At 37.6% G+C, this 18,180-nt stretch overlaps 1 protein-coding gene across 2 annotated transcripts; it reads left to right on the forward strand.

Annotated features, from left to right (window-relative positions):
* Positions 1–496: 496 nt before the first annotated feature.
* On the forward strand, positions 497–17,964 carry tes (testis derived transcript (3 LIM domains)). Of its 2 annotated transcripts, XM_079809410.1 has the most exons (8): positions 497–679; positions 5,209–5,294; positions 9,820–10,394; positions 10,461–10,648; positions 11,375–11,779; positions 13,270–13,485; positions 14,790–14,948; positions 17,407–17,964. In XM_079809410.1, exons 1-8 carry the CDS (start codon positions 653–655, stop codon positions 17,599–17,601), a joined length of 1,851 nt encoding a protein of 616 aa, XP_079665536.1. In that variant the 5' UTR covers positions 497–652; the 3' UTR covers positions 17,602–17,964. The 2 variants fall into 2 exon arrangements, with proteins under 2 accessions (XP_079665536.1, XP_079665535.1); XM_079809409.1 differs by having other exon boundaries at positions 504–679; positions 9,820–10,648.
* The last annotated feature ends 216 nt before the right edge of the window (positions 17,965–18,180 follow it).

Raw genomic sequence — 18,180 nt, forward strand, 5'->3', positions numbered from 1 at the left:
TACTATTTCACGGTATTACTGTTTACTGTATTTTTGATCAAATAAACGCAGCCTTGGTGATCCCAGGTGAAAAATATGTACTATTAAATGCAATTAAAGTTGCATTTTGTGTGTAAATGTGGCCTACGTTTTTGACCAACATTTTCCACTTCTGATGTCATTTCTAGAGAGAAATGACTAATGTAGTAATTACTTATTTGTTTAGTTCTAACCAAAGCTCTCTCTATTTTGCTGTAGATCATTAAACTGTTACACGGCCTCAGAAGTCTGTCCGAAATTAATTTCGTGAGGTGCCTTCATGCACAAACGCTGCCTTACAAGTCATTGTCTGATAAGGCAGCGAGGCAACAAGTCAGCCGCCTAGGTTTTCGGACGCAGCCATAGCCTTCTGCTCTCAGATCTATCCGCGATTGTTTCGATTTGTAACTTTGACATGTCATGCTTTGCTCTGATTGGTAGTTCTCATGAACATCTCAGCTTCTATTGGTTGAACCGCGCACATTGGCAATGAGCGGAAGTCTTTCAGCAGGAGCGAGGGTGAGAGGGACAGAGGTGGGAGACTGTCCCGTTCAACAAAAGTGATCCTTCAGGGAAAGTTGCTGGTGGGAATAGATTCAACGCTGGTTATCAAATCTAAACAAGCTCGACAAGAATGGAGATCGAGAAAGAAGTTAAAAAGGTACGCTTATTGAACTGGTCATGTTCCAAAGGGTTAGTTGCAGAAACATTCGGCAACGCCCTTAAAGGTAAAGCCACTGCCATTGTTATACATGGCGAAACATTTGGTATAACGTTCAAGAGCAAACGGTTAAACAGCTTGGTTACATTTAGTAAGAAATAGGAAGTGGTCATTGATATGAAGTAAAACAGAAGGAGGATCCTGGTCCCACTTTATTTGATAGAAAAAAATGAAGTGGATGTAACGGATGATAGAGCCAAAAGATTTTCATATTGGAAACAAGCTGGAAGATGTTATGATTATTATGTATCATTCTGCAGATACTTTAGCTTTTTTTTATTATAGGGGTGTTACTACAGAAAATGGGGTTCTTTCTAATTCAACCACAAGTCAAGTTGCAATGGGGTGGTAAAGTGGTAAAATATGTTGTGACATACATGTACAGTAAAGAAAGAAGTGGGGTTTTGCAAGATGATGATGTAAAGTTCCTCTATTTGACAACTAAAAGTTATTATTGTTGTTAACACACCCACCCACAACTGAACAGCGTTCTTTCTTTCTTTTTGTGAAACAAAAGATATTTAGAAAAATGTTTTTCAAAGACAATGAATTGACTGAAGATGTCAAGAACCCAAATTCAGCATAAAAGTAGTTAATATGACGTGCACTTTGTGTGACGAATAGACTGAATTTTAAGTAATTTTTCACTGACAAACTTCTTCGATTAGTGAACAAATGATTCTGATCTTTGCAGTGAGTTTTGCTGATCTGATTGACAAACTGATCTGAATGATTAATTCACAAATTTCAACTCGGGTCAACACAGTTAACATCTCACTGGAGGTGAAGAATCTCAATCTTTCCATTAGTTTTCAATTCAAACTTGAATGATACTTTTATGGCACTTTTTTGAAGTTTGAAAGTTGCAGCCCTCATTCATTTTGATTGCATGGAAAAGTGTCCAACAGTCTTCAGAGAATTGTAATTTTTGAGTCAATTATCCATTTAATGAAATAGAGTATATGACATTTGCACATTTTTACAATTGCAACATTGTATATCAAGGAAACTATTAATAAACATCTACATTTTTAATGTTTATATTATCTTTAAATGAACAATATGTAGTTTTCGCCGCTAGAGGTCGCCTATTCAAAACAAAGGCGTTGCTTGATGATGCTGAGGTTGAGCGCGGAATCTTAGGAGTTGTTGTCTTCAGCTCACAGCCAGTGGAAAATAATCGGGACGGGACAAAAATCATGTTCATGGATGAGATTATTAACGTTACTGAAGCGATTGATAATGAGAGACGAGCACGACATACGGCTTGACAGTAGAGATGCGCGGATGGGCTATTATTTCATCCGCAACCGCATCACAAAACTCATCATCTGTCCGCCATCCATCCGCACCAATGTTTTTTGACCAATTTTCAAAGCCGCACACGCCCGCCATCCACTGATTGTTTTAAGGTGATACAAGACGCTGCTGACGATTGGTTCAACTGCCACCCACCCAAATTTAATTAAATAAAATATTATTTTTCGTCACGTCATCCGCCCGATCCGTGGTTTATCCGCGGCTGTAACCGCCAACCGCGCATCTCTATTTGAGAGCAGCGAAAATTGTATTATGCCGCAGTCGCCGCTTCCGCTTCTTCCAGTGAAAACATGCATTTGCGGAAAATCAAGAAACAATATGTTGAGCTATATAACAATAATTTGTTTTCTGTCTATAAAGGTATCCAAACAGTATCAAACAGTTTCCTTGTCTAATACATATAATATATTAAAGCGTCTTTGGTGTTTCCATGGTTTCAACAATAAAACATGATGTCACTGATAGGCGAGGTGACGCGGGACATGGTCCGTGTCCTGGTTAAAATAGCTTATTTCTCTGGATTTAAAAATTCTTGGAAACATCTGGGATAAAGTGCACAAGTCAACAAAATATATATATCACTGTTCTAGTGGTTTTTGGATATTTTAATAAAACAAATCTTACATGTTGTGCCTTTAACAGATGCAATATTTTTCAGCTGCTAAAACTTTGCAAGTACGGCAAAGTTGTCTTGTTTTTAAAAGCAATAATCAAGACTTGCACTAGTTTTGATGCAGTATAAATAACAGTAGTTACAGGTTTATGGACCAAAATGCCACAGTGGCGTTGTTTTGCAGATCAAAGTAACTCAGATCTGGAGGGATCTCTCCGTATTTTAGGCAGGAAAAAAAGCCCCCCAGGCATTCTCCATCTTGATACATACTTGACCTTATAAGGCGGTCTTCCAGCTCATGAGGTTTACTACTGAGACAGGAATGAACTTAATAATATAAATATTAGAATATCTAGTGAAGTAGACTGATTTCAGATTCCTTTCTTTCCTTTTATTTAGTAAATTATGTCCTACTTCATACTATAGCAGGGTTTTTTTTTATTAAGTCTTTTTTTGTCCTAAATAGTAAGTTCTTTATGAAGTTTTAGAGGCACTGGATCATGTATCTGGGGAGAAAAAAAGTTTTTATGACATCAGCCCCTTTTTGAATCTTGTCTGCTTTGTCTTATGAGAAACAGACTACAGAGAAATGTAGTTTCAACTATGTTGGATTTGGCACAATGAATGGATTAGTTCACTTCAAAATGAAAATGTACTGATAATTTACTAACCCCCATCTCATCCAAGGTGTTCATGTCTTTCTTTCTTCAGTTGAAAATAATTTTTTTTTAAGGAAAACATTCCAGCATTTTTCTTCATATAATGGATTTCGATGGCAACCAACAGGTTGAAGGTTCAAATCAATGCAGTTTCAAATGGCTTCAGAGGGCTCTGCACGATCCCAGCCGAGGAATAGGGTCTTATCTAGCGAAACCATCTGTCATTTTAAAAAATAAACTAAAATGTATATACTTTTTAACCTCAAATGCGCGACTTCGGAGTTGTGATTCTTCACGACGCATGACGTCCTCACGCCGGAAAGGTCGCGGCCGTGACATACATCGAAGTACCGACCCAGTGCCGAAAAACTCAATTTCATGTTCTCCTCCGACTTTAAAATTGTCCGACATCGTTGTTTTACCTTTATTTTTGTAAAGGGCGTTTGATTTAGTCTTTGCACGTTTGTTTTAACACTGGGTCGGTACTTCCACGTACGTCACGGCCGTGACCTTTCCAATGTGATTACGTCATGCGTCGTGAAGAATCACAACTTTGAAGTAGCACGTTTGAGGTTAAAAAAATATATCTTTTTTATTTTTTTAAATGGCAGATGGTTTTGCTAGATAAGACCCTATTCCTCAGCTGGGATCGTGCAGAACTCTATGAAGCCCTTCAAAACTGCATTGATTTGGGCCTTTAACCCGTTGGTTGCATTCAAAATCCATTATATGAAGAAAAATCCTTGAATGTTTTCCTCAAAAAAAATTATTTTCAACTGAAGAAAGAAAGACATGAACATCTTGGATGAGATGGGGGGTGAGTAAATTATCCGGATTTTCATTTTGAAGTGAACTAATCTCTTAAGCAAGTTATGCATACATGAAGTGTGAGAGAACTTTCCATGAAAATGCTACATGTAGGTGTCTTTATTTTGTAATAATTGGAAACAAATGTTTTATTTTTATGAGCTTGCATTTAAACTTGAAATTGAGATTTATACATCATCTGAAAGCTGAATAAATAAGCTTTAATGCTTTACAGCCCGAGGTACAACTATTTGAAAATCTGGAATCTGAGGATGCAAAAAAAATCTAAATATTGAGAAAATTGCAGAGAAAAAGTCCTTAGCAATGCATATTACTACTAATAATACATTTTTATATATTTGCAGCAGGAAATTAGCAAAATATCTTAATGAAACATGATCTTTACTTAATATCCTAATGATTTTTGGCATAAAAGAAAAATCAATAATTTTGACCCATACAATTTATTGTTGGCTATTGCCACAAATATACCCGTGCGACTTATGACTGGTTTTGTGGTCCAGGGTCACATATGCTAAATTTGCAAACCTGTTACCTGTTTTTATATTATTGTTGGAAAACTATACCTTATATATACAGTAAAAAATTGTTAAATATTATTACAAGTTGATATAACTCTTTTTCGGCAGCCATTACTCCATTCTTCGTGTCACATGATGATTCACAAATCATTCTAATATGCTGATTTTCTGCTTAAGAATAATTTGTTTTTATTATCAATGTTATAAAATGTATTTCAGATTTCTTTGATGAATAGAAAGTTCGAAAGAATAGCTTTATTTGAAATGGAAATCTTTTGTAACATAAATATCTTTACTGTCGCTTCTGATTACTTTAATGTGTCCTTGCTGAATAAAATTATTAATTTATTTTGCTCTCCTGAGGTTAATAATTAACATTTTCTGAAGGTTCTGCACCTCCTTTTCACTGGTCATTTTGAAAACAACACTTAAAAAGAGATTTGTGCCAGATGGTTATTTAAAATACCTTAAATGCCAATGTTTTATACTCTTCAGATGATTTGGCCAACACTTGTGTTGTTTTGGCAGATAACCCTGGGCCATGAGATTGGAGCCGGAGCTGCCTGTCTGAAATGCAAGGACAAGTGTGAAGGCTTTGATCTTCACTTCTGGCGGTTTGTACTTGCTTCTTTCCTATGTATTTGTGCAATGGTATCGGTCATGCATGTGGTTTTTACTGTCTTGTCATGTTTGGGCCATCATTGATTTGACTTCTCTGTTTTTATCCATCATCATCTTTGACAAACACGGCAACATGCAGTACCATATCTATCTGACAAACATGCCAAGAAAAAGTGTCATGCTGAGAGAGCTCTGGCCATTAGCTGCACTCGACCAGTTTTTCTGAAGCGAGAACCACAGGTGCCAAGATGCCCGTGCCAGAGCTCTATCACTACAGCGGTGGTGCGTGACATTCCCAAGCGTCCTCGTGGGGCTTCAGGAATTCTTTGAATGAAAAGACGTCAGTGTGGATACAGGTCATTGGAGAGAGACTTCATCTTTGTGTTTGTTTCCATGCAGTAGAGATGGCGTCTAGCCATCCAGTGGCTGAACAGAATTAGTGACATCTGAGTGGGAGTGAAGCGACTCAGACAAGCTTAGGCCCACTTCCTGTTCCACATCTTTAATTCAAAGTCTTTAGTTTGTAAAACGCTTTGGGTAAAAACATCTGTGCTTTGATGCTTTGGATCACTGACATGCTGAAACATTTCTTTTGGGTGAAGATAAAGCCTCTTTGGATTTGCGGCTACGATTTATGTTGTAACATTTCACAAAGACCATCATTCTTTCTGCTTGGCTCTTTTTGATATGTTAAACAGCTCAAAGTGTCCTTAAAAGGGGCCACGGTCTACTTTTGTAGTATTTTATTTTCTTCCCTTATAATGTCCATGTTTCTTTCAGCAAAATGTCATAATTTAGTTTCCCCTCTCGCTGACCCTGCTTTTACAATAGCTACACTATATTGCCAAAAGTTTTGCGACGTCTGCCTTTACATGCACATGAACTTTATTAAAGGGTTACTTCAGTGATTTAGCATTAAGCTTTGTATTTAAACTGGGTCATTTATGCAGTAGAAATGTGAAATTATTTTTGAATTTGGTGCCTTCTAGACTGAGAAAAGACAGAAAATGTATTTGTCTCATGTGGATGAAAGACAACAACTCCCAGAATGCACTTGCTTTGCTGCCCTACGAGGCCACTCCGTACACCGTCGTTTTTTAACTTCATAGTAATACAATAATTTAATTCAGTTAGAGAATAAACACTACAAATAAAAACTGAACGTGTCTTTTCAATAAAGTGTGAGTGAGCCGAACGAAAGTCACGGCACAGACGCAGCAGTGTCAGATTTCAGTCATCACGAAGAGCTGAGCAGAGCTGAGGTAACGTTAAGAGCCAGTTTGGCACGTTTTCTGATCGCATAAGGAAGCTAAACTATACAAGGAATTCATTGAAAAGTTGAAACACTCACTTTACTCTGCACCGCGCTCCGTTATTATGATTGTCCGTGCGGCCGCCTGTGCATAGCTGTCAACCTTCCCGTTTTTCCGGGTTTCTCACGTATTTTAGCTCTTTTCCCGCTGTCTTTTAGTACACAGCGCGCAAATATTGAGTTCTCTTTCAAGTCTTGCTCTTGAACGGAAAAACTCACGCAAAAAGTATGTCAACATGTCCATCTTGATGAGTATTCTAGCAGACATAGTCTGAATATGCCTAAGTAAACATTATACAGTCGAGAAAGACGACGCATATCCATGCATTAGGTCTTAAAGGGGCAGTAGCCTTTACTGCTGTCTGTTTAATGTCAAACAACAAAAGACAAGGGCATCACTCACTGCTCTTGATTGAATATCTTTTGTAAGCTTAATAGGATTAATCTTTAATTTATGCACTCAAATATGCAATGTTATTTTACATTTTATCAATTTCTGTGCCTGAAAACTAATGTTAGACGTACCTGAAAAACCTGAAAAGCATAGTTTATTTTATTAGTAGGCCTATCTTTGCTCAATAGTATTTATTTGTGCTGCTGCTTGTATTTAAATTATTTGTTCTTATTATTATTTTTTTTTTATTTGACAGTAGTCCTTTTTTCCCTGAACATAGCAAATACTGAACCGTACCGAAACCGTGAACCTAAAACCGTGATTAAAAAACCGAACCGTGAGCAATCTGTACCGTTACACCCCTAGCGTAACGTATGCGAGGGGGTGCCACAAAATGGAGAACATTTTCAAAGTGTGCCATGACCGAAAAAAGGTTGGGAAACACTGGCTTAGGCTACTATCGAAGAAGACAGTTGCAGCGGGAGGAAGAGGGAAAAAGTAGCGGGAAGTGAACTTCAAGGAGAGTAGAGTAGATGAGTGTGATGTGCGATGATGGATCAGGACGCCGACGGCCAAAATCAAAATATATTGTGTAGTTATAAACTCTTTAGACTGTTAATGATTAGTGCTTTTTTTTAAGTTTGTGGGTAAGAATCGTGTAAAAAAAAAATCCCTTATTTTGAGAATGGATTCCGGGAAATCTCCCTTATTTTCAATGTTCAATCAATGTTGACAGCTATGCGCCTGTGTCTTACATTCTGTCCCCCCCCCCCATACAGCTATAACAGCTTCAACTCTTCTTGGAAGGCTTTCCACAAGGTTTAGTGTGTTTATGGGAATTAATTTACCATTCTTCTAGAAGCGCATTAGTGAGGTCAGGACCTGATGTTGGATGAGAAGGCCTGGCTCGCAGTCTCCCTTCTAATTCATCCCGAAGGTGTTCTATCGGGTTGAGGTCAGGACTCTGTGCAGGCCAGTCACACCATAATCCCCCCTCCACCAAACTTTACACTTGACACAATGCAGTCAGGCAAGTACTGTTCTCCTGGCAACTGCCAAACCCAGACTCGTCCATCGGGTTGCCAGACAGAGAAGCGGGATTCATCATTCCAGAGAACACGTCTCCACTGCTCTAGAGTCCAGTGATGGCGTGCTTTACACCACCGCATCCTTCTGACGCTTTGCATTGCACTTGGTAATGTAAGGCTTTGATGCAACTGCTCGGCCATGGAAACCCATTCCATGAAGCTCTCTACACACTGTTCTTGAGCTAATCGGAAGGCCACACAAAGTTTGGAGGTCTGTAGCTATTGACTCTGCAGAAAGTTGGTGACTTCTGCCAATGTGCGCCTCAGCATGCGCTGACCGCTCTCTGTGAATTTTTTTTTATTTTTCTATTTACAAGGCTTACCACTTCGTGGCTGAGTTGTTGTTGTTCCCAATTGCTTACACTTTGTTATAACACCACTAACAGTTGACGTGGAATATTTAGTAGTGAGGAAATTTTACAAATGGACTTATTGCATAGGTGGCAACCTATCACGGTACAACGCTTGAATTCACTGAGCTCCAACTGAGCTTTTTAGAAGCATCTCCATGCCTAGGTGCTTGATTTTATATACATTTGGCCATGGAAGTGATTGGAACTACTGAATTCAATGATTTGGAGGGGTGTCCCAATACTTTTGGCAATATAGTGAATGCTTCTATCCAAAGTTGCGAATTTAACTTAAGCCCAAATTTTTTGAATGTATGCACATCGTGTCATTTATACCCAGCAATTTTTGCAGTATGCCGAAATTCACATAAAATAGGTGGATGGAAACCGCTAATTACAGTGGTTTGAAGCAACAAAGTGACCAGAATACATTCATTTTCCATTCAAATTGTCAACAAAGTCTAACGTTTTATTTATGTTTGAGTTTTTCATGGCATGTCCCATATTAATCTTAGTCAACTTGCAGATAAACAATGCACTTTATCTTGCTCTACAGAAACAGAAGTCTTTTCTTGAAATGTTTACAGCTCTCATTAAATACAACGGTTTGTTTATTTTATGTTATTAAAAAAGCCTTAAAAATCATGACGTAAGGGTTTCAGCATGTAGCCCACGTTGTTCTTTTTCCAAGTAATCACTGAATATCTCTGCATGCTGTAACTTGACAAATGCACAGCAAATCCAAACTAGTGTTATCAGGCTCTTAACTTAACAAAACAGATATAACTCAGGGAGACAGCTCTTCCTACAGTAATATGCTACTATCATTCTCTGTCAATCACTTGTTTTTTCCCCAATATACACTGCTGTTTGGTTCAGTTTGATTCTTTATACACTACAGTCCAAAAATTTGTGGTCAGTCTCTTATGCTTATGTTTTCTATTTTTTGTGGTCAGTCTCTTATGCTTATGTTTTCTATTTTTTTTCTATTTTAAAAGAAAATGTATTCCTGTGATGGTAAAGCTGAATCTTCAGTGTCGCATGATCCTTCAGAAATCATTCTAATATGCTGATTTGCTGCTCAAGAAACATTTGTTGTTATTATCATGTTGAATACATTTGTGCTGTTTTCTCAGAATTCCTCAATAAATAAAAGAGGGTTCAGAAGATCAGCATTTGCTACCGAAATCTTTTGTAACATTATTAATGTCTTTTACGGTCACATTTGATCAATTTAATGCATTTGCCGAATAAAAGTATTAATTTCTTTCAAAAAATCAAACTGACCGCAAATGGTTGAATGGTAGTGCATGGTTTAAATTGTTTCCACAAGCATTGACCCAAAAATAACAATTCTGTCATCCTCTTTATCAGAAAGATTTGCCGAAACTGCAAGTGCGGCGTTGAGGACCATGACGTGCAGCTGGAGACTGAGGAGAATAAGAAGGTGGGGAAGCTTTTTGAGGACACCAAGTACACAGGCCTCATAGCCAAGCTGAAGAGAGATGGCATCCCGTCTTATAAAGGCAACCAAGTCACATTCAGCATCCCGGCAGCCACCATCAGCACTGCTACTCCTGTTCCTGCTTCCACTTTTGTCCCCGGCTCAAGCCAGACCTTCATCCCCGGCTCCAGCCAGACCTCCGCCCCCGGTGCTCAGTCGGCTCATGGCCCATCAATTTACTCCCCTGCTACCCCAGCAACAGGCCGACCTGCTGCATCAGGGACAGGCCATATTGCTCCATCAGGGACAGGCTATACTGCTCCATCAGGGACAGGCCATATTGCTCCATCAGGGACAGGCTATACTGCTCCATCAGGGACAGGCCATACTGCTCCATCAGGGACAGGCCATACTGCTCCATCAGGGACAGGCCATACTGCTCCATCAGGGACAGGCCATACTGCTCCATCAGGGACAGGCCATACTGCTCCATCAGGGACAGGCCGTACTGCAGCATCAGGGACAGGCTATACTGCTCCATCAGGGACAGGCCATGCTCCATCAGGGACAGGCTATACTGCTCCATCAGGGACAGGCCGTACTGCTGCATCAGGGCCAGGCCATACTGCTGCCATCCCATCTAAAGGCCCTGGTGCTGCCACTACCGTTGTCCCGACCCCCACCGCAGTGCCTGCCAAAACAGATGTGGTTAGATCCGTTACCTATGAATGGGCTCCACCTGGGATCAACCAAAGCCTGGTAATTCTCTTAATCTTATACTTCATACTTCATTATACATAATTTTATTTTATTTGTTGTCAATTAAATTAGGGTCAGATTGTAATTGTACTATGATACTTGTATCCACTAGAGGTCACTGTTTTCTTTTTTTGAAACTGCCCTCTTTGAAAGTTCGGTTGCGCTCTCCTAATAATCTTGTCACATTGTCTTAAAATGCTGAATAATAGAAATATAATTTGCATTTATAATTGTGCTGTTACTTAAAAATGAGGAAATAAACAGAGGCCTAAAATATTAGCAGGTATGTTAAGTTTTATAAATGAAAAAACTACCCTTTTTTAAATAAAAAATGCTATTCTTCAGAAATTATTTTAAAATGGTATGTTATTTTAGTTTTTTATTAAAAACATTTGAGTTATTAAAGGTTGCACCTTTCATTAATAAAAATCAAGCTGAGCTTTTTGTCTGTAGGCCTACATTGTTCTGTTATTTTCTGTAAACTTGTTGCAAAAGTATACATAACTTCAATTATTAATTGTATTTATATATATAATATATATATATATTCTTAGAATATCCCAAAATAAAAATAGATATATGAAAGGAATGGTTCACCAAAATGAAAGACCTACTCCTTTGTCATTTATTTTTAAATATAGCCCGTTTCACTCAAAAATACATCGCATTACAGAAGTTAAATAAGAGTTGCAAATATTGACCAAAAAGCATCTTCTGTCCTCTCAGGCCCTGCGCTACATGGAACTTCTGCCTCCGGAGCAGCGACCCATTGTTGGTACGGCGGGAGCGGACTACCGTAAAAAGCAGATGGCCAAGCAGCTTCCCGACCACGACCAAGACCCTGAGCGCTGCCACGAACTCACACCCAGCGAGGTTAAGCTAATGCAGCAGTATGTCCGAAAGTACAAGGATGAGGCTTTGGGCATGGGTGACATCACCTTGCCCGAAGAGATGGGGCTGCAGGCGGATTTGGCCGGGGAAAAGGGGCCTCAAGGTCTCGGGGATGGAGGGAAACCTGGTGCTGGAACGACACAGACGCCAGGAGACAAAGGTGATGCTATTGCTACAATGGGAAAAGTTGGCGCCCCAGGGGCTGCAGGGACTTCACCTGGTGGACCTGTTGGTAACTATGTAAGTATTCCATTCCTACATTTTTTTTTTTTTTGCTAAACACCACTGCACACCACTTCTTTCCTAATTTTGTCAAGATCTATAGCCATGTTTTTTGTTTAATGAGCTATAAATTGATTTAAATAGAGAACAAAGATTTGATTGTCGTGAATACTTTTCTCTATTACATACAAATAGCATTTGTAACCTTTTATCCTCATTATCCCTTTATATCTAAATGACTCTCAATCTAATTTATTGCCAGTTAAACGTCACCATCTATTAATGAAAAATACCCATTGGAGCTGTTGAGCAGCAGTATTTATTTCCACCACATGTGCGCCACAGGAGCCGGACCGTTCTCCAGTGCTTATCTCCGGATTCACTTGATTAACATTAGAGCAGTTCATATACTGCCAAGCCTGTGTTAGTCAGGCGGTTGGAATGAACGTTATGTTCTTCCAGAGATCTTCATAAATTACCACACTTAGTCCCTGTGGTTATGTTCAAGCTTGGGGTGGATTTTTCCAAAATCTATTGTAAGCATCTGAAATCTCATGATGGAAACACATGTATGCCATCAGCCTAATGTTCTTGCCTTTTTTAAAGGGATAGTTCACCTAAAAATGGACATTTTGTGTGTCTTTACTCAACCTAATGTTGTTGCAAACCCGTATGCTGTTATTGTTTCCCTGGAACACATATTTCAATCATACATTCCAAAAAGTGGTTATTGTATAATACAATTTAAAATTATAAATATAAAATATACTAAGTCATAATTACAAGAAATAAAGTTATTTTGTGAGATACAAGTCATAATTATACAAAATAAATGTGGGAGTCATTTTGATATATAGTCATAAATAAGTCGTACTTAAGTTAAATAAAGTTATAAATATGAGAGTCATTATTGAATGCAATAATTGCATTGTGAGAATCATAATTATGAGAAATTCATTATCTGAAAAAGTAGAATTATGAGACATAGTCATAAATTTGAGAAGTAAAGTTATGATTATGAGATTAAGTCATTGTGAGAAATGTTTAAATAATCATAAAGTGCGATAAATACAAAAAGTCATTACTCAAATGTTGCATTGAGATAGTCATAAATATGATAATCATAAAAGTCATAATTATGAGATATAACATTGTAAATGTATCTAAGAAAGTCAAAAATACAAGACGTAAATTTATAATTATGCGAAATAGTCATATTATGAGATATAAAGTCACAATTATGAGGTAAAATTTTTAAAAAAATTGTGAAATTTACGAGAAAGTCACATTGTGTGATATAAAGTCATTTGAATCTTGAGTCTGTTCCTTAGACTTTGTAGTTTTTCGTATTTCCAATATTCATGTTCCACCAGGGGTGATGAATTTTCAAAGTGAACCGTCTCTGGTCTTGTTCTTTAATACCAATCTCCCCCCACTGTGTTTTCCCTCTTTCATTCTTCATTGATGTTTATGCCAAGCTGAATTCATAACCGAATCTCTGCCCACAGTCATGTCACCAGTGCCAGCTGCCCATGAAGAAGGGTGAGCCAGCGGTTTACGCCGAGCGGGCAGGATACGATAAACTCTGGCACCCTGCATGCTTTGTGTGCTGTACCTGTAGCGAGCTACTGGTGGACATGATCTATTTTTGGAAGAAGGATCGGCTGTACTGTGGCCGCCATTATGGCGATAGCGAAAAGCCTCGGTGTGCGGGTTGCGATGAGGTGAGTGGAGGCAAAGTAGTTCACATGGTCAGTGTCGCAAATTTGCTTACATTTGTTTAGCAAGCTGGAAATAGTGCGGAATCTTCAATAACTGAATCATAACTATATTTTACATGTCGATTATTTGGGTTAATGGTGTAGTAGGTGGCTCAGTGTACATTGTCCTATATGCCAAGTTCCATAAAGAAAGATTGGTACAGTAAAAAGTGCTGGAAATTTGGATTTCGTTAGAGCAGTAAGACTACTATAGCAGTCTTTTGTCCTCTTTAATGCATCCTCTCTGACAGCCGAGAAACATCTCTGCAAAATGGGCTGATGGTGCAATACGGCAGTGTGCATTATCCCACATGCCAAGTTTAAGGCCAATAAGAAACATGGGTATAGTAAAAATTGCTGAAAATTTAGATTTCGTTAGCGTTAGGGGACCGTTAGAGCAACAGTAAAATAATGCTAGGGGGAATGTTAAAGTAAAGTTAGAAAAACATTAGGGGAACATTAAAATAATGTTAGAATAACGTTAGGGGAATATAAAAAATAACAATAGGGGAATGTTAGAATGACGTTAGAGTAATGTTACAATAACATTAGAATAACATTAATGATAGAATAGTGTTAGGAGACATTAAAGTAATGTTACAATAACGTTAGAATAACTCTTAGTTATGCCGTGTCTTAGATGCCAAGTTCAATAGCTCATAAAAAAAGATTAGTACAGTAAAAAGTGCTCCAAATTTGGATTTCGTGAGTGCAGTAATTCTAGTATAAAGTTATGTAACTTTATGTGTAAAGTTAAGAAACAGCTCCGCAAAATGGGCTGATGGTGCAATATCGCAGTGGGCATTATACCACATGCCAAGTTCAAAGGCCTATTAAAAGTAGGTACAGTACTGATAATTTAGATTTCATTAGAGCAGTAATTGTAATATAAAGTCGTTATGTCAGCTTTAATGCATCCTCTGTGCGGCCGAGAAACCACATAACAAAAGGAGCTGATGGCACAATAGGCGGCTCGATGTGCATTGTCTTATATGCTAAGTTGAATAGTTCGTAAAAAAGATTGGTACAGTAAAATGTGCTAAGTTGAATAGTTCGTAAAAAAGATTGGTACAGTAAAATGTGCTGAAAATGTTCAATGTCACCACAGCTGTTTAGACCTCACCATAAGTTTTGTGTTAAACCAGTCTTAGTAAAATAATGAATGCAATTTTGTCGAATGTTGTTAAATTGTGTTTAACATGCCATGTGGCTCAAAGCACAATACTGAAGGGAAAATGTGTGTGTGTGTGTGTGTGTGTGGTCTCCAGCTCATCTTCAGTAATGAGTACACTCAGGCCGAGGGCCACAATTGGCACCTGAAGCACTTCTGCTGTTTTGAATGTGACTGTGTGCTGGCTGGAGAGACCTACGTCATGGAGAACGACAAGCCTGTTTGCAAACCCTGCTACATGAAGAACCACGCTGTGGTAAAGAGAAGAAATTCCTCACTTTCTCTCTCCTTCTCACTGTCTCTGCTTTATTTCATTTTGTACCTTTTGTATCTTTTTATTGGATTTTTGTTCTTCCTATATTTCTTCCAGATATATTAAATTCATAATAATATAATCTAAGTTAAGCAGAATGTAAATATATATGAACAAATTAAATGCATTACAGTTATGACTGAGATAGATACATGCATACATTCCGACACAGTTTATCAAGTCGGAGCACTTCTAACTAGTGAAACATTTAGCAGCTAGTTTTACAACCCCTCACGTTGTACAAGTATCATTCAGATCATGCATAAATGGAAGTGAATTCCTGCTAAGCCTGGGCTATTAAAACTAACAGGCTCGGCATGTGTTTGTCAGTCATGTTGGTTCAGGAGCAGGTGAAGGAGATTAAGGAAGTGCCAGTGACATGATAATCAGAGGAAAGGGAGGGTGGATGCGCTCGTAATGGAGTCGTGTGATATCGGACACCACCATTCTCTCTCAACGCCTGCCTGTCCGATGACACTCCGCTCTTATGACTCATCTGTTAGACATCAGCTTAGGAAGGAAACTTCAGACATTTTAAATAGAGCAGAGTTTTTATATTTTATATCTGTATATTATATTAAAATAATAATATGAATAATTAATTAGGCTTGCTTCCAAAAGACTTTGATTACACTTATTACAGGTGCTATTGCACTGGTGCATCCTGGGATTATACGTCCTTGCTGAAGGACGTATAAAATATACATAAATATGCGTAATGTACATATTAACAACCCCAAATCCAGAAAAGTTGGGACATTTTGTAAAATGCAATAAAATCGAGAATGTGATTTTTGTTCATTCTCTTTAAGCTTTATTTAACTGACAAAAGTACAAAGAAAAGATTTCTGAAAAACTTAATTGTATTTTGTAAATGTAGTACACAAATTTGGATTTTGATGGCTACTACACACTCCAAAAATGTCATGAGACATGTTTACAACTGTCACATCACCTTCCCTTTTAATTACACGTTTTAATAGTTTGAATAACGTTAAAATAACATTAAAGCAATGTTAAAATAATGTTAGGGGAATGTTAAAATAATGTTGGGGGAATGTTAAAGTAATATTAGAATAACGTTAGGGAAACGTTAAAATATCATAACTGGAATGTTAGAATAAAGTTAGGGGAACCATAGAATAACGTTAGGGGAACATTAGAATAATGTTAGATTAACATTAGGGGAATGTTAAACTAATGTTAGGGGGACATTAGAATAACATTAAAGGAATGTTAAAATAACGTAAGGGGAATGTTAGAATAACTTTAATTGGACCATAGAATAACGTTAGTCACATTAAAATAACGTTAGGGAATGTTAAAGTAACGTTAGGAGAATTCAATTAAAATAACATTATGGGAACGTTAAAATAATGTTAGAATAACATTACGGGAATGTTAAAATAATGTTGGGGACATTAGAATAATGTTAGAGCAATGGTACAATAACTTTAAAATAATGTTAGGGGAATGTTAAAGTAATGTTAGAATAAAGTAAGGGGAACTTTAGAATAACTTTAATGGGACCATAGAATAACGTTAAAGTAACATTAAAATAACGTTAGGGAATGTTAAGTAAGGAGAACTTTAACGTTATTTTATGGTCCCATTAAAGTTATTCTAAAGTTCTTCTTACGTTATTCTAACATTACTTTAACATTCCCCTAACATTATTTTAAAGTTATTGTATCATTGCTCTAACATTATTCTAATGTCCCCCAACATTATTTTAACGTCCCCCTATTGTCATTCTAACATTATTTTAACGTTCTCATAATGTCATTCTAACATTATTTTAAAGTTCCCAGTATGTTATTCTATTGATATTTTAATAGAATTCTCCTAACGTTACGTTAACATTCCCTAACGTTATTTTAATGTTACTTTAACGTTATTTTATGGTCCCATTAAAGTTATTCTAAAGTAACATTAAAATAACGTTAGGGAATGTTAAAGTAACGTTAGGAGAATTCTATTAGAATAACATATTGGGAACGTTAAAATAATGTTAGAATGACATTATGAGAACGTTAAAATGTTTAATAAACAAAGATCGCTTTTCTAAGCAGACATTCAAAATTATTTTGTGATTATAAGATTGACCTAAAGAATATCAGCTAGATGCAGGTAACACACTCGCTTAGACGATCTCTCTCTCATAATACTCTACTCTACATAATAAAATAAACTTCAGTGAAGCAACTCTGTGTTCCTTCGTTGTTGTTTGTTATTTATTTACACACTTGTGCCGTTGAATCGTTGTACAAACGTTCGGCCTGCAGCCTCGTGCCTACGGCCGTTTCACAGCTGTGCTGGTATAGAGCGTTATCAAATGTCAAATTTCAAACAAATACATGTATTATAACATACTACTTTCCATGTCTCTCTGTGTTCACAGTGTTGTGCGGCCTGTCAGAACCCCATCGAGCCTGAAGCTCAGCGTGTGTCGTACGGAGAGCACCACTGGCACGCTGAGCCCCAGTGTTTCCAGTGCTCCTGCTGCTCCAAGTGCCTTATGGGCCAGCGCTTCATGGCCCTGCAGGGAATGCTGCTCTGCTCCGTAGAGTGCAAGAAAAAGATCATGGCCTCCTGAAGGAACACCTAGGAATTCTAGAGCACTGCAAGCCAGTTTCTCTCTAATGCATCTCACACAAATATATAAATATACATATATGCCACCATTTTAGAAGTTAATTGTATGACCAATTCTTAATTTTCATGTCATTTGAATGGTTTTTGAGAAATAATAAGCAATACAGTGGAGCAGCTGCTGGTGACCCAACTTAATAAGTGTTGTCAATGTAACTAAATAATTTAGTATTAATAAACAGAAGCAATGATGGCTTTTGTTCTTTGGCTACTGAAATATACTTTTCCCTTTTTTTAGGTCTAACATTGCACTTTATTATTTCATAGCTTTCATTTTGTAATCCAATAAATGTTTTGCAGTAATCTGAATGGACTTTTTCCCAATCTTTCCACCAAATATTCATTATATAATATCGTTATTGTGATGTACAAGTCCGGCATCTCAAGGGACAGGTGTTACGCTCATGTTAACGTCTTGACCGTTTCACACCATTGAAAAATCCAATCTAGGCCGGCACTTTTGGGGAAAAGTTAGTCCTGTGTGTTTTCTTACACTTAGATATGGAAACGGGGCACAATTCAA

Source organism: Gobio gobio (assembly GCF_949357685.1).
Source record: "Gobio gobio genome assembly, chromosome: 25".
NCBI lineage: Eukaryota > Metazoa > Chordata > Actinopteri > Cypriniformes > Gobionidae > Gobio > Gobio gobio.

Excerpts from the sequence above, each read along its gene's own strand:
- tes (XM_079809409.1), top strand. The coding sequence starts at position 653 with ATGGAGATCGAGAAAGAAGTTAAAAAG. Across the intron at positions 11,780-13,269 it reads GTGGACCTGTTGGTAACTAT|TCATGTCACCAGTGCCAGCT; the intron begins GTAAGTATTCCA and ends CTCTGCCCACAG. Across the intron at positions 14,949-17,406 it reads ACATGAAGAACCACGCTGTG|TGTTGTGCGGCCTGTCAGAA; the intron begins GTAAAGAGAAGA and ends CTGTGTTCACAG.